Source organism: Cottoperca gobio, chromosome 3, assembly GCF_900634415.1.
Source record: "Cottoperca gobio chromosome 3, fCotGob3.1, whole genome shotgun sequence".
In the NCBI taxonomy this organism is placed as follows: domain Eukaryota; kingdom Metazoa; phylum Chordata; class Actinopteri; order Perciformes; family Bovichtidae; genus Cottoperca; species Cottoperca gobio.
In genome coordinates, this window is record NC_041357.1 from 19,163,167 (window position 1) to 19,179,200 (window position 16,034).

Genomic DNA, 16,034 nt, shown 5'->3' on the forward strand with positions numbered 1-16,034 from the left:
CTCCTCATCTGCATTCCTGCTCTATCCTTTTGTTGACACCTACTGTGCATTCAGCAGCAGCTCTGCCTCTCCTGTTATGGTGCCAAAATAAATGCCATTCCTTCATTTGGTACTGTGCTAGTGCATGAGAAGAGACTCTCACCCCAGCCTGGGCCTCCCCCCCTCCTCTCATCCACCCTTCTCAGCAGGCTTCCTCTCCCAGGATGAGGACAAGAATACTAGCGTCACCAGTCTGCTCTTAAACTAGGCCACCATTACAAGAATAACAAGTAACCACTTTAACTCGGGTCACAAAATGTCAAGTACTGCTGCCAGTATACACACATGCATGTCATGAACATTATATAAATGTCCACACTGAGAACTGGTAGCAGTTTGGACTTGAAGTGATGCTTGAACCGTTCAGTTAACATACTGAGAGCAAACTGATGAAGAACAGCAGGCTAAAAATACACAAGAAGTGAAACTGTTCGGTGAGAAGAACAGAAAAGATCTGCAGCAGCTTGTTTGACTAAATGTGTTCTGTGTTCATTTAAACAGCCAGAGTTTGTACAATGCCAATGATGTAGGCTACTTGCTGATTTTGATCTTCATTTTCATTTGGTCAGAAGCGAATGGAAAAGCCAACCAGCGATATAGTTTGGGGTTCCTGCAGAGATGTAGTCGTGACTTGTCCTGCTGTTAGTCCAGTTCTTACAAAATAAGAAGCCTAAGCCAGGGTTGACTATTTTAATTATTAATTAATCTGCCAATTATTTTCTTGATTAAGCAATTAAGCAATTTCTTGTTTTGTCCAAAACAATAAATAATGATTTAATATGAGAAAATCTGAAAATCTTCAGAAGATATTTAGCACTTTTCCTCAAAAACAATTAATATATTAGCAAAATTGTTTCAATAGGATTTATTTCCTGTCAATCAACTGATCGCTTAATCGACTAAGCGTTTCAGCTGTTGTAAAAAAGTGTAAAAAAACAGAGTGAAGAAGAAGCATTGCATGTTCAGGAATCGCAACGGTATATCTAAAAGTTGGCACACTATGGTAAATGCTATTCCCCAAAAAGGTAATAAGACCAAAGCCAAAACACACTATGCTTTTAAATTTAATTTCAGGTGCAGTCTCTCTGCGGCTTAAATGTGCATTGTGTAACTGCAACATCCTCTGTTCAGATCTCGCTCTGCCTCATCTATCCTGTCACTCTCGGCTGCACAAATCACACAAAGACAGAAAGTGAAATAATAATAACAAATAGCAGCTTAATTGTAGTGTGCCACAATGCTTGACGCATGATTGACACATGATGAGACGGCGTTTGGTGGCATCGTGAAGTAGCGTGGGACCATGGGAATTGTTGTCTTCACCACCATTGCTGTCACTGCAGTCAGCTTCTCCTGGTTAGGGTTCCTTCATTGTTCATCGTTCAGAAGGTTTTTGTCAAGAGCCGAATCAGAGAGGCCTTCTTCCTCTCCAAAGCAAACGGACACGGTGAGTAAAACTGATAAAAGCTGCCAACCGAGCTGCCGCTAACGTTTCTCTCATAACTTAAAATACAGACATCCGATGACTAAAATCCTTCATCCAGTTAAAATAAATTGTTAAATATTGACCTCGATTAAAATGACCTTGATTTCTCTAGGTTTGAAAATAATTGGAAACATTTGAGATAATGTAAGTACACAACTTTACAAAATACATAACATAACTCTAGTCGTTTTAATCAGAGTTATAAATTCCAGTGCTATTTTTAGCAAAGAACACACAGTGGTCTTCTTGTTTGCAGAGCATCCGTTTCCTGTGTGTGTGTGTGGGTGTGTGTGTTTAAGCACGGGGAGTCTTTTCTTAACAACCCCTTATTTCTTCTCAGAGGAAGATTGCCAGGGCTTAACTCTACACAATACCGTTCACACGTTCTGCAGTGATCGGCCTCATGAGGGGAAAAAGAGAAGAATGATGTCACTTCCAACCAATAATAATCATCCTGCATCACTGCCATCCTCCCTGTCTCCCGGTTGCCTAGCAACATCACAGCTTTCGTCCCTCTTAAGAGCTCCCCCCCCCCGGCCCCTGGCGTTTTGTAAACCATTTGCCTTCTCCTGCCATTGTAATGGATCCAATCACCACACCAGACCCAGCAGCATCCTTAAATGAGTTCCTTGTTTCTCTCTCTGACACACACACACACACACACACACACACACACACACACACACACACACACACACACACACACACACACACACACACACACACACACACACACACACACACACACACACACACACACACACACACACACACACACACACACACACACACACAATTATTCTGCCTAGCAAAGGATGGTTTGGCTGAATTTAATTTTTACTGAGCAGTCACTACTAATACGAACAGGGATCGAGCTGACTGCATTTTGGGACTGCCAAAGGTTTTTTGTTTGTTTATTAAATTAAAAGCTCCTATGAAATTAAGCAACTGATTGTCTGACTCTTGCAGTGTGTTTTGCTTAAAAGGATAAACCACAAAGAATCACCAAAATAAGCCCTGTCTAGCCTCGCTGCTGAAATGTGCACACAAGACGAACCTCACACACACAGACACACACATTTAAATGCGAGTCCCGGTAGAAGGAGCTGCATGTGATGGGTGAGGGGGACCGACATTTACACAGGCTGCTACTCCCACTGCATCACTTTGAAGGAAACACTCAACAGGTTATGTAATCTCTTGGATAATAGTTCCACCACTATGAATATCAAACATGTGTCCTCGTCTTAAGGCAATGGCTTTTGTTCCTATACAACAGGGGTATTCAACTCAAATTCAAAGAGGTCCTGTTAGAGAAAACTTCCGCAAGCAAAGGTCCGGAGCATCATAATGTCTAACTTGTGTTATGAATTAGTGTGAGAAATATTTAAGTAGCTTAGTAGCTGTATCAACGTCTGCACGTCATCAACAACTGACTGTCAAATCTAATAAAGAAAGTACAATTTAAAACATTTTTGACAATATTTATTGTCCCTTAACATTGAACTATACAGATATATATAATACTGTAGATATGTTTAATGTTCTTCTCGGGCTGCGTTTGAAAATAAAAGAGAAAATAAATAAAAGAGCTTTTTATGTTGACCCAAAATCCAAGCACCTCTGAGGGAACATGAGCAGGTTGTGAATGAGTCAGGATCCTGCTGGATTCATCATATTGGGCTCTGAGATTTTCTGTGACCTCCGTTCAGACTTGAGTGGGTAAGTTTGGTTAAAAAATGTTGTTCACTTTTCTCTTCTTAGAGTGCGCCATGTGTAGTTATTTTTCTCTCCCTGTCTGCGGCTCACTTGTCTCTCCGTCTTCTCTCCCTGTATCGCTAACTCGTCTAATCGCTTTCCGTCTGTCACTCGCCTCACGCCTCTCATCTGTCTGTATTATTCAGAGTCGCAATGTTTGCCAGTTGGAATGCACAGATTTGATTGGCTGCGTAGCATCACGTGGGATGGCTTAACTCGCATGTAATTGGTCTGTGAGTTTCCTGAACCGCTAAACCACTGCCTTAAAAACGAGAAAAGCTGCGCCGGTTAAAATAGAAGCGCCCCGTCAAAATTGAAAATCCCTTAATAATTTATTGATTATAAGTCCGGGTACGGATAGGTCGGCGTCTGCGCCCGGACTCGGACCGCGGTCCGCCTGTTAGTGACCCCCTGCTATACAACAACCACCCAGACATGTTAAAACCTAAAATTAGAGGTTTTGCCATAGAGCTGGATTTTAGAGTGCAACGTTTCCTTTTTAGTGTTTTTATTTTGTGCATGTAGGATTATAAGTGAAACAGACCCTGAAATTAAGTTGCACAAAGAGCTCAGCAGCCAAATACATTTTGTTTTGGCCCACTGAGACTACATTGAGTTATGGTGTTTCTATTGAGCCCTGGTGAATTAAGCCACAAAGTATTCAAGTTGAACCCCTTAGATAAAATCAATGTTCCTGAATAAATACTCCCGCACTAAAAAGTGCATGTCTGATGGACAAATAGCCTTGCAATATTTTATTATTATTTTGCACAAAATCATCATTCAAGCCTTCCTCCCACCCAGCCAAATGTATTAACGGTGTAAAAGCCTTGAAGCTACACCAGCGTTCAACCAGGTCCCCAGACAATATCTATTCTCATGTCGTGACACTGATATGTCTCCCAGCTGCAGGCACATCTCCTGAGACCCTACTAACAGGATCACATGACCTCACAACAGCTGTTACAGATAATGCTTGATTTTTCCTTGCTTCTAGCACTTCACAAAACATGTATAGTGTTAATGAATTGTGTCCATTCCAAACAGGTATTTGTTATTAAAATATTGTTGTAATATGAACAAGATGCGATAGGTACTTGCAATCAATGCATCCTAAAGGGACAGGATGCTAAAGGTGAGTGTAACAGTAGTAGGGGGACTACTTACGCTGTGAGTAGAGCAGTATCTGCATCTCGAGCAGGGCACAGGTGAACAGCTGAAGAACGTTCTCCATCCCCAGCAGAGTAATCATTTCACCGATGGCAAAGTCAAAGAGGGGCAGCTCAGATGTGCTCGGCCTCTGGCACACCACGGGCCCGTACACGCCTGAGAACTTGAGGGAACGTCCGGAGGGTGGCAGGGGCACCTCATAGAGGATGTTGTAGATGAAGCTATCCAGCGGGAGGGGTGGGGGCTGGGGGGAGGAGACAGCCTTGTGAAGCTGCTGCAGCACCTTCCTGCAGGCCTGAGGGAAGGCCATGGGTGTGATCAGGCAGATGCACTTTGACACGTACAGGGTGTCGCGACTGATGTCATACGAGTTGAAGCGCTGCAGGCGGGAGATGGCGGGAGCAGCGTGGAGTACTGGACGAGGCTGGGAGTGTTTCCGCCGGTGGTCCTCGAGTCCCGGTGGTGAGGTTGGAGTGTGCAAGATGTCGTACTGCTCTGCGTTGTGCATGTGGTAAAGAGTCTGCATGGCACTGCAGATTTGCTTGCTGGTCACCTCCTCGAAGAAGGTGAGGGCAAAGCCGTAGGTCCGGGAGCCGTCCTCTCTGGTGATGATAAAGGAGTGGAACTGAGGCTCCCGGGAATCAACCTGCGTCCTGAACGCCAGACCCTTCGGCATACAGAGCTGTGAGAGGACAGACAGAGATAATTGTCTTAGTATTAGTAGTTAGTATTGCATAACAGTGGAACACAGATCAACTTTATTTATGTGATTTTACATTTGCCAAATCCATACAAGGAAAACATGATTTTAAATTTGTGATACTGCTTTCAACGCTTTCTCCCAGCTATGATATTACTCTTAAAGGATATGAGGAAAGGGTTATAATACCATGCCAACTGCATCCTGGTCAAATGGATTCCACTCAACATTTTCTGGATAATGTGCTAGGACTTTGGATTTAAAGGTTCTTCGCAATGGACTCTGCTCAAAATTCTCACCTGAAAGCAAAACAAGAGAGAGAGAGCGGGAAAAAAACAAACAGTTAGCACAAGTTTCCAGATGTAGATGGATAAGCAGAAGAACAATCTGATTAGAAGCGGATTTAAAGTGCCAGGCGCCACTCCAGAGGAAAGAGCAAGTCAGCGTATTTGTCTTGAGAGGAAGATTGCATTGCATCATATAAAGCTGTCGTCTGCATCCTGCTCTAGAAAGTAAACACAATCAAATATTCAAGCAGGAAGCATCTAATACTCCAAATTGATAATTTACTTTGTTGATCTTAACGCTTTCAGACAGCTTTAATGGCAATACAAAAGGAACACACAAAATAATCAATCATAGAAAGCACAAATTAAGTTGATTTAAACCCAGAATGAAGCAGAAGTGATGCACACACCAAGGCAGTACTGAAAAGTCATTCAGAGTGTGGGGGAGAGTAAACACTGACCAAGCAATGCCAGCGCAGGCAGCACTGGATGTGTGTGTGTGTGTGTGTGTGTGTGACACAGAAGCAGTGATTGTCAAACATCAGCTCATTGCTCAGCTGCTGCTGAAGGATGTGAGGGAGGAGGCGAGAAGAGAAATCAGGAGGAGAGAAATCAGAGCGCGCAAAATAGGAAGGGAAACTCCCCACACCTGTGCAGAAAATAATTGTGAAAATTCAGAATTTGAAACAATAGGGGCTGCTGAGTAAAAAAACAACAACAACAAAGTGTGCCAGGTTAAAGGTTGAAGGGTTAAAGCTGCGCTCAGGTTTAGCAGGGGAGGAGTGTGTGTGGTGGGAGGGTTACCTTCATTTGCCCCCGCCAAATTTCCTCTGGCCCCATCTCTGAATTTAGTAGCCTCTATATACTGACATAAAGCTACACAACAAATAAAACAAAAATATGATTAAAAGCCTGGTTCTAGATGGGTAGCGCATCACTTCTCAGTTTGTACAAACACATCCTGACAGCTGTCTGAGAATAAGCAACACAGGACTTTAGCGTGTCTCTGTCAGGTGGGTATGCTAATTCAAGCCAGCTGCTTGGGTTGAGCTACAAGGATACAGTGTTTCTGTGTGCTGTAGTTTCCTCTTTTTCTACAGATCATGCAAATCCATACTGCTTTGATATGGATTATATTCTCCCCACAGTCTGTAGCCATGCTTGCAGCTGTGTGAGGCTGCACAGTGGTGTTTGGAGCTAAATGCTAAATGTCAGCATGCTAACATGCCCACAATGACAATTCTATAATGCTAATGTTTGACAGGTTTACTAGTTTACTAGTTTACTAGTTGTTAGCATACTAACATTACCTAATTAGCACTAAACACAAAGTACAGCTGAGGCTGAGGGTAATTTTGAGCCGCTTCAAGGAATTACTGAGCATTTAAAAAGGAAATGCAGCCATCTGTGATCTTTTAAGAGTTGTTTCTTCAGTAGGAATGAATTCCACAGTGCCACAGATAGGGTAAGGAAGTTATTGAGAATCCAACACATTCTTTGATTTGGTGATTTTTTAGGATTTCTTGACATTAAAAGACAAATATAGAGAAATAGCCTCATACTTCATTATTTATAAAAAGGTACAACACAATTATTTTACAAAGACATTTAAATACATTTTCAACATTCTGCCATTTTACATCACATGTGGAACAAACATCTCAAGGTTGACAGTCAGGAGGTTTACTGAGTGAATGGCTGCTCTTCTAATGCAGACTGACTGGAGTCAGACTATAACATTTTAAAAAATAATTTAAACACCCTTTATGCAACCAGGCAATGCTTTTTGCCGTTTCCTCTTCATGCATGAAGTTTCCCGAGCACAAATGAAACAGTCCTGCTGGCAGAAACACACATTCATGCGGCATGTCGAAGCAAAATCAGCTTTAAAGTAAAGCTGCTCTCAGGATGACGGGGCCTATGTAGTTTTCATTGCACTTAATGGTGACACAGAGATAGGAGTAATGATGACTCCCTTTACAGATGATTACTTTAAGTGTCTCAATGCATTTGTTTGAACAAGACACTTATGTTAAATCTTGGAAGGCATTTACTGAGAATCCTCGTTAAAGTATACATTTTAAGGATTAAGTGGTTTAATCTGTTGGTTACTTTCACATCTAAACTGCCCACAGGAAAGAAACTAGGTCAGTTATGTACATTTAGACATCAGCAACCAAAGATATGTCAGACTGCAAGATTATTAAGATTAGTAGTGATGGAAATAGACTATCCAGTTCCTTATTAGTGCTTTGACATTTTCGTACCACTGTGACGGCTGCAGAATTAGAGTTAATCACCATGTTCAAGGCACATTCAATATTTTGTTCCAAGAGGATTTTAAAAAATGTATTAAAAACATTTTTAAATGCATAGCTAAACTTATGCTATTGGTGAAACCGTACATGTGGCTCAAATTCTAAGAGGGAAAGTGAAAACAGTACGATGATGTAACTGAAGCTGTTTGTAAACTCTGTCACCGCAAAGTCAAGTATTGCAGTAACAACAAGCATCTGGAAGCATCTGGAAGCATCTGTCTGTAGAGCAAGTCTGAGGATGCAGGTTGCTTTACTCAACCAACAACCTCAGTTATTATTCTTTTGAAGAAATCAGATTGTCATGTATCATGGCTAATATTAATGTTACATTTGCAGAAATTCCACCCAGTCTGCACACAGCAGGCCTCTACCCTACCACAGGTAAGTTTGTTGACTGAAAATGCCAGCAGCACATTTCAGGAAACAAGTACAAACATGCAAAATAAGAAAAGTATAACAGGTGGAGATGGCCTAGTGGTCTAGTGGTACGCCTTCCAAACAAAACACTAGAAGGTCCGGAGTTCAATACCAGGCTGCCACCATTGAGCAAGGTACTTAACCCTGAGTTGCTCCAGGGAGACTGTCCCTGTACTTAGTTCAATGCAAGTCTGGATAAGAGCGTCTGCCTAAATGACATGTACGGTAATGTAATAACATTTACGAAGCCTAAATCCATATAAATTGACGAATGATAAGAAAAGGTTTCCTGTGTGTCCTCTGAGAAAACAAGAGATGACTACACAGACACTAAGGTTTGTCGCCTTCTTTCCAATCTTCAATTACATGGACAATATTTTTAATTAAATAATTTAATTATATTACAGAGATTTCCCAGACTTAAAAATAAGATTATAATGGTACTTCTCAGACTATATATCTTTCTGTTCTGCCTTTATTAGAGAAAGTAGGAAACAAAGTAGAGAAATGCAACAGAGATTCAAGTCTAGGCCATAATTAAATGATTAAAAGAAAAGAAGGACCTAAAAAAAGAAATTGGATATTGAAATGACAAATGGATATTGTAAAAATGAAATTGAAACTCTGAAAATGCTGTAAATGCTAAAATCAAATCAAAAATGTAACTTAAATTATAACATGTAATATGAAAAGGAAAATGTAATGGAAGAAGAAAACAAAATAATATATATTTAAGAAACTGATATTTCCCTTTTAATTTTTATTCTGGTAAAATGATCCTCCACAGTGGTGTTATCCTTATACACCTCGACTGTCCCGGATTGACTTGTACCATTCCAGGACAAATAAATTGAACATGTACTTTCACAGAGGACGACCTGATCTATCACAGTATGCTTACTATCCCTGCTCTTGTCATTTGGCTCAGACTACACAGGTGCTCCTTCTCTTAAACATTAATTAGTGCTAATTACAAGCTAACTGCCTCACCTGGACACTCGTTGAAATGAGCACCAACAAGATCTACATTTTTATGATTTGTCATTTTTTCCAAACAAGTGGACTGTGACGCCGTGAGAGTGAGGACCGGTAGCAGTGGGAGTAGAGCGTCACCGAGTTCTGGCTCCTTTGCCGTTTTCCCTCATCCTGTAAGCCAGGGACCACCCACAGCTCTGCACCCCTCCTGTGCTCATACACCCTCACACCTACTGTAGCATGGACCACTAGGCTCAGACTAGAAGGCTATACCCAAGCACAACTCGGCTTGACTGCCCACAGCAGAATTCACTGAAGACCCTGCTAGCGCTTCAAAATAGCTCAGCAGCAAAAACATCAACACTTGTTCACCCAGAGGATCCAACGCTGACAGGACATAATTCACTTGCAGTTTAAACTCACAGCAGAAAAAAAAAAGAAAAAGGTTCATATAGAGTTTCTTGGATTTAAAGTTTTTTTGGGTAACACCCCTTACAGGCTAGCTGCCAAAAACACCAGCTTCCTGTTTCTTGGGTAAATATGTGGTTAGGTAACCAAAAAGTCAATATGTCAAGGAATTCCTTTAATTGCACTGGACCTGTTGGAAACCCCACATATTGTAGCTATAGTATCTTACTCATTCAGAAATGCAACTAAGAAAAGAATCTAGCAAAAGAAACTGAAAAAATACCTAGCATACAACATAAAGGAAGATGGATACGTTCAATAGGACGCATAAACTATTTTTTACTCTTGTTGCAAAGCAAATGCTCTGCATATTATTATTTATATATATATATATATATACAAAACTAGTAAATGTATCTTTTAATATCTGGCTGGATTAGTTCACAGTTACCTTTAAGCAAAATAACAGCTGTAGCAACTAATGTAGCAGCAATCTCTGTTCAGTGGAGCCAAAACAACTGAAAGAGTACAAGTACAAACTGATTTTGTAATTCTCATGTTACACCTAAGACATTAAATACTTGTATCCTTAAGTCTTTGATAAGTTTACCCACAGCAGTTTGTTGTTGCATCCATAAACAAGCACAGGTGTAAGTAATAACGTAATTATGGCTCTGCTACATTAATGTGTCCCAGTAAATCATCGTCCAAATGTAATGAGTCATTATTACTGTTATTAAATGCACCTGTGCTTTCCCTACTTTGACATGTCACGGTGTCTGCTGTTAAATAGACCAGTAATGACCAAACATCGTCGCAATTTCTACATTTAAACATTTTCTGATGCTGTGTAAAGTGTGTCACCATCCAAAGTGTTTGTAGGCAGGTAAATATAAGGTTAGTTCTAAAAAAAGATTTCAAACACGGCCACACAAATATCTATCATATCTACAAAGAGAAGATGTTGTCGACGAGACATCTTAAAGTCTTACTCTGCTTTGATGTAACACGACAGCCTGAAAATTCAGCTCCTCAAACATCTGTTCGCAGCCACAGGATTGGACTGCAGAGAAACAGCCTTTACAGACAAGAATATGCAGGTTTAATGAGCGTGACGGGAAAGAAAGTCGAAGCTGGTGACTGACAACCATCACAAAATTCCCCATTCTGTGTTCCCATTTCACGTTTTCTTTTTTAATGATATATGTTACTTAGCAGAGAAACGACACTTTTCCCAATAAAACATTTTTTTTTATTGGTTTATAATATGGACTGCTAGTTTTGAATTATTTCAACTTTTGTTTTAAAGCACTGTTTTGTCCATCATTTTGGCATGGCAGACAGGTGTAAACACTACAATACCCATGAGCCATTGAGAAGAAGCAACCAACCCAGAATCTAAAAGAAATTGATTTATGCTGATTTGTTTTTTGTCAGTTTTCTCAAAACTTAAATCTTTAGCTTCCATCATTAGCTGCAGCCCTATGAGCCAGTATTTTCTGCAAGCTATATCAAGCTTCTGAATTTGTAATAAATTTGGGTGTGGAGATCAAGATACACTGCAGTCTCAAAGCCCTGTGAAATCTGTAATAATTCTTCAAACTGCATTCAAAATGTCCCCGACACATTTTCTTAAGCAGATATTCAAAACACTGACCTATTACAGTTCCATAAATACACCAACTCAATGAAAATATGAAAGCCCACATTATGCATTTAAGCCAGCTTTCATGTTGAGCTATTCATCCCCATTTGTTTGCTAAGTAGGATTGTGGGAGAGAGGCTGCCTGGGAAATTCAAAAGGATATTTAGCATTTGAATAAGTGGAGCCTGTGTGCGAGTGTACTTATGTCCCTCAGCTGCCTGTGTTTCCAGTGTCGCCTGTGAGGCTGCAGGGTCATACATATGTAAATCAGGTCCTCGCTGTGCTGCCAAGTGCTGTGCTTTAAAAAAAAAAAAGTTTGGGTCATTTCTTTGTGTTCCACTGAACATGAATCATATTTGCATCATATTTAAAATGAGGAACATACCGTGGTTCTGTTACATCACTAGAGAAAACCACCAGATTTAGATTGGGATCTTTTTATTAACGGCACTAAGTATCTATCAACAGTTTTGTCAGCAAAGTTTGGAGCAAGGTTACTTTAATCATTCTAAATATTAAAATCTTTGGCCGTATAATAACTGAATAATGTTCAGTCGTCTGTTCAGTAATTACAATGAATTCTAAGCTCCTTAGGTTGTATCCTTAGCATCTGTGGTTTAAGATGAACTTCCTCTTCACAGTTTCATGACTGTTTGTGTTTATTATACTCAAAACTGTCTTTCAATTACGGCTGAAACAAGCATTTCATTAGAAAAAAGTAGTTCAAACCAAGCATAGTATTTGCGAGATGAACGCTTATTTTCATTATTGAATATGTTGTTTCTTATGGATGAATTGTTTGCTCTTAAATCATTGTCACAATTATTTAAAGCTCAAGGTCTCGTCTTCAAATGTCTCGTTTCATCTGCCCAGCAGTCAAAAACCCAACGATTTTTAGTTTACTATCAAATATGACAAAGAAAAGCAGCGATAGAGAACCAGAGTGTTTGGCATTTGTGCTTGATTTTGCTCAATGGTTTTCTGTCAATGGACTGATTGATTAATGAACTATTTAATTTCAGCGCTGGTATTTATTTATTAAAAAGTTTGAAAAAGCATCTACTCTTGGTATCATCTGCAAAATAAGCACTTTGATTGTTGACTTAACTTTTCATACATTTACAGTTTTGTTTGCAATTTCGCAGAGTTTCCCAGCGTTTGCATTTCCTACTAATCTACCGACAAACGAAACATTTCTGAAACATCCCTGTATTACCAAGAAAAAAACATCACGAGTAAAGATTACAATCTGACACAATGAGACTTTATCGCATCAGGTACAAACGTGTCATTTAAAATTCAAAAGAACTTCTAGGTGTACCTATAGCGGACATTTAGCTGACATAATCATATGTAACATGAAACAATGGAATTTCCACACCATTTCCTCTCTTCAACTAAAGCTGAAAGTCAACAAGGGCAAGCCCCTAACCTCTGTTCTACAGTAAACAGCAGCAACATGCAGTAAGTAGAACTGCTTCAGTGATGTTTGACCACAGAGCCTCGCTCTGTGCAAGCTTTCTACCGGCTTCGCTTCTTCTTGTCAGAGACCTCAAAAAACCCTCATCGCACACACACTTAATGGTAGATTTATGACAAAAGAAGAAAAGAAATTCACAGTCATTTCAAAATTGTAAAGGTAATTTTATAACATGATATTACAGCTAATGTAATTTCAATATTTTTAAAGGTGAGAGGGGCATTCAGGTCATTACTCTGTCCTGAAAAAAAATCTATATTTATATATGACTTCACACGGCTGATCATTTTAGTGTCTGAGAGTTGAGAGTTGTAGTATCCATGCCAATACAAGGCTGACATGTTCATATGTATTTACTCTCTTGAACATCTTTGAAAACCTCTTAGAATTTCAAGTAAATTTGAACTCATATTGTAAACAGGAACTTGAGTTAAAGGAAGTAAAACAAATAGGAAGTGAAAGGGTTGAGTCTTCAAAAGTTATTACTTTGAGGAGAAAAGAACTTTCTACTAGGCTTTAGCAGCAGCTGTACAGTCCTCTCACTACCTGCTGAGTCACAATGAATCACACAAAGAAAGGAGATGAAACAGACTATTCTCTATTAATTACTGTTAATAACTCAGATAGTTTGCCTGACTGAAGCATCTCAACCGTCAATATGAGCGACAGGATTTTTTGTGTGTTTAACACTGTTATTTAGAAAAAACACAAATCACGCCTCCACTGAAATCTTGGGTCTGTCACGACTCCCAGGAGGAGACAAAGACTCAAAAATATTAATGGCCTTGTTTTTTTTCCCCTCGGTGGAAGCACATTTAGACTTTTAGTTACAGGAAGAGACAAGAAAATCAAACATATTTCATTCACTAAACTTCTTCAAACACTGGTTAAAGGCACGAAGATTTATGGTAAAATATGAATCTTCTTTCATGTAATAAATAAGGAAAATAACAGCAGTCTTTTGAGAGAAGTAGTTTTGGGCCAATACAAAATGGATGTCTTTGTTAGGACCTGCTCTTTTGAGATAATGTGCAGTTATGGTACCATATCCTGTCATGTGCCTTCTGTCAGCTGTCAAGACTACCCACCCTAACCCTTTAGCGTGTCACTTATCAACTGCAGATTGGTGGGCTGCATCTTGGATTCAATGTCTAAATCATATCTCACAAGATGGTGAATCCATGTGTTGTCTCCAAGTGTGTCTTCCCACAAGTTGGGAACACTAAGCAACTAAGGAAGTTTGGAAGAACGCCCAATTGTGAAAGCCTTCTGTCAGATCTTAAGAGCCGACTGTCACTGTAGCATTTTCCTCAGAAAATACAAGTTATTTGAGTCAACACAATCCTTAAACACAGAAGAAATATTTTATCATTTGAAAAAATATCTAGATATGGATTAGTCCTTTATTACAGTAAATCTTCTCGAATGACAGATAGTTCATGGACACCATGTAAATGTCTGTTTTTGTGTAATTCGGTGAAATAAATACCTGACAAATAAAGAAAGGGCATCACATTGATGTAAAAATAATCATACTAAAATCAATAAGGATGCACAACGATATAATAAACCAAAATCAGCCCAAATTAGTTGGAAAACACCGGCATATCCAGCATATAAGCAAAAATCCAACATTGTACATCCCTAAAAATCAAATATTGCCCACAATGGCCTGATAAACGCAGACATATTAAAAAGGGATTATTTCCACAGTATGACAAAATCTCTGACTGTAATGTATTCTCATTTATGATCAAATGTACATTTGAAAAGTCAGCTGACCAGGAATAAAGTATGAGAGAAAAACAGCACTGTTACACAGTTCATGCCTCAGAGATGCTTTCACGTGCAGATATATGTGCAAATCTTTTCTCTTCCATCAAAACACATGCTCATCATGCAGGTGCAATCATAACAGAAAGGGTCACAGTGCCAGAATAAAACAGGATCGAGGTGTGCCTATTGTACTAGTATTAAATGTGTAAGTAATTACTATAATTGTTTGTGAAGGACAGGGTGTGCGCTCTCAGCGGGTTACTTGAGGAGGATGGTTGCATGCGCAAATTGGAGCTCTGGTGGATGCTGAGGATGTCAGGGGTCGATGGGTGGGGGGGGGGGGGGCATGGTCCATTTTTTTTGGCCTGGGGCATCTGTTAATCCGCCCATGTGTGTTGCTACCATGATACCTGATCAAATAACCCGGTGACAGCAAGGAGCTGTGACAACATCCTCGGTTGAAATAACATTATATCGACATCAGTATTATACCAATACCAAACCCAGTGAGGAAAGTGTCACTCACATTAAATATGTATTACTGCGCAGAACCAACATCAAACCCTTTTGGTATATACAGTGTAAAATTCAGAAGGGAATTTATCGACAACCTTTTTTAATTAATATTCACGTCAGTGCGTTAAAGAGACACAACAAGCCAGTAATCCTCTCGCTTCTCACGGAGACAAACAGGCTGAGAGAAGATGAGCTAGGCCTGACGTTATGTCCGCTGTATATTAATGTTAACAACCTATTTTATGTTACACGAATACAAAACAACGACATGTACGTTAAGATACAGTAAAGGCTAAATAATAACGTTGACATTATGTTAAAACACCCCTTCCTCCCTGACGTATTTGCTACAGCATCAGACCGACATTTCCCCCGATGGCTAATGTGCTTACCGGACAGTTCGTCGGGTTCCAGTCCGCTTTCGGTGTCGAGTCCGCAGATCACAAAATAATCTGCGAACCGGCAGGAACCGGAGCTGAAGCCGGTGGTCATTTTGAGACTCGTCCGGTGGTACGCTTGTCCCCCCAATAGGGAGCATATTAAAGGAACTCGGAGAAGTGATTTCTCTCTGCCATCACGGTTGCTACGTTTCTGCGAGGCTCGAAATCAGTACCGATACTAAGCTAATCTTCTGCTAACAGCAACGGCTACCATACATCCGGCTGCGATCCTTCACAATAAAACATCATCTCCAAAATGTATTTTGCATCAAACATTGTTAATTTGGACAAGAATGAACAAGAACATTAGATGTAGTTTTCTACTTAGTCACTTACTGAAAATGATAGTTGGTTTATATTTATATTTTAGTCTTTTGTTTTGTTTAAATCAGTTTTAATTTAGGTCAATGTTTTAGTTATAATTTTCTCACACAGTTTCATGAAACTGTAATGGATTTTGCTGAAGGATATTTCTCCTGGCTGTAAAATTCCAATGACGAGTAAGCATACTTCAAACTATGTGTTTAGTCATCTAGACTGAGAATGTGTTAAAAGTATGTCTAAAGATTGCCTAATGTTTGTAATAAAAAGTGCAATACAATCATATTTCCTTCACCAA

At 39.7% G+C, this 16,034-nt stretch overlaps 1 protein-coding gene across 1 annotated transcript in view; it reads right to left on the reverse strand.

Moving 5' to 3' along the window:
* The window catches only part of dennd5a (DENN/MADD domain containing 5A), a 33,834-nt gene extending 18,367 nt beyond the window's left edge, over window positions 1-15,467 (reverse strand). The window contains 4 exon segments of the mRNA XM_029457979.1: window positions 4,451-5,135; window positions 5,343-5,452; window positions 6,245-6,316; window positions 15,368-15,467. Of these exon segments, the coding sequence (XP_029313839.1) occupies window positions 4,451-5,135; window positions 5,343-5,452; window positions 6,245-6,316; window positions 15,368-15,467 (967 nt within the window).
* Window positions 15,468-16,034: the final 567 nt, after the last annotated feature.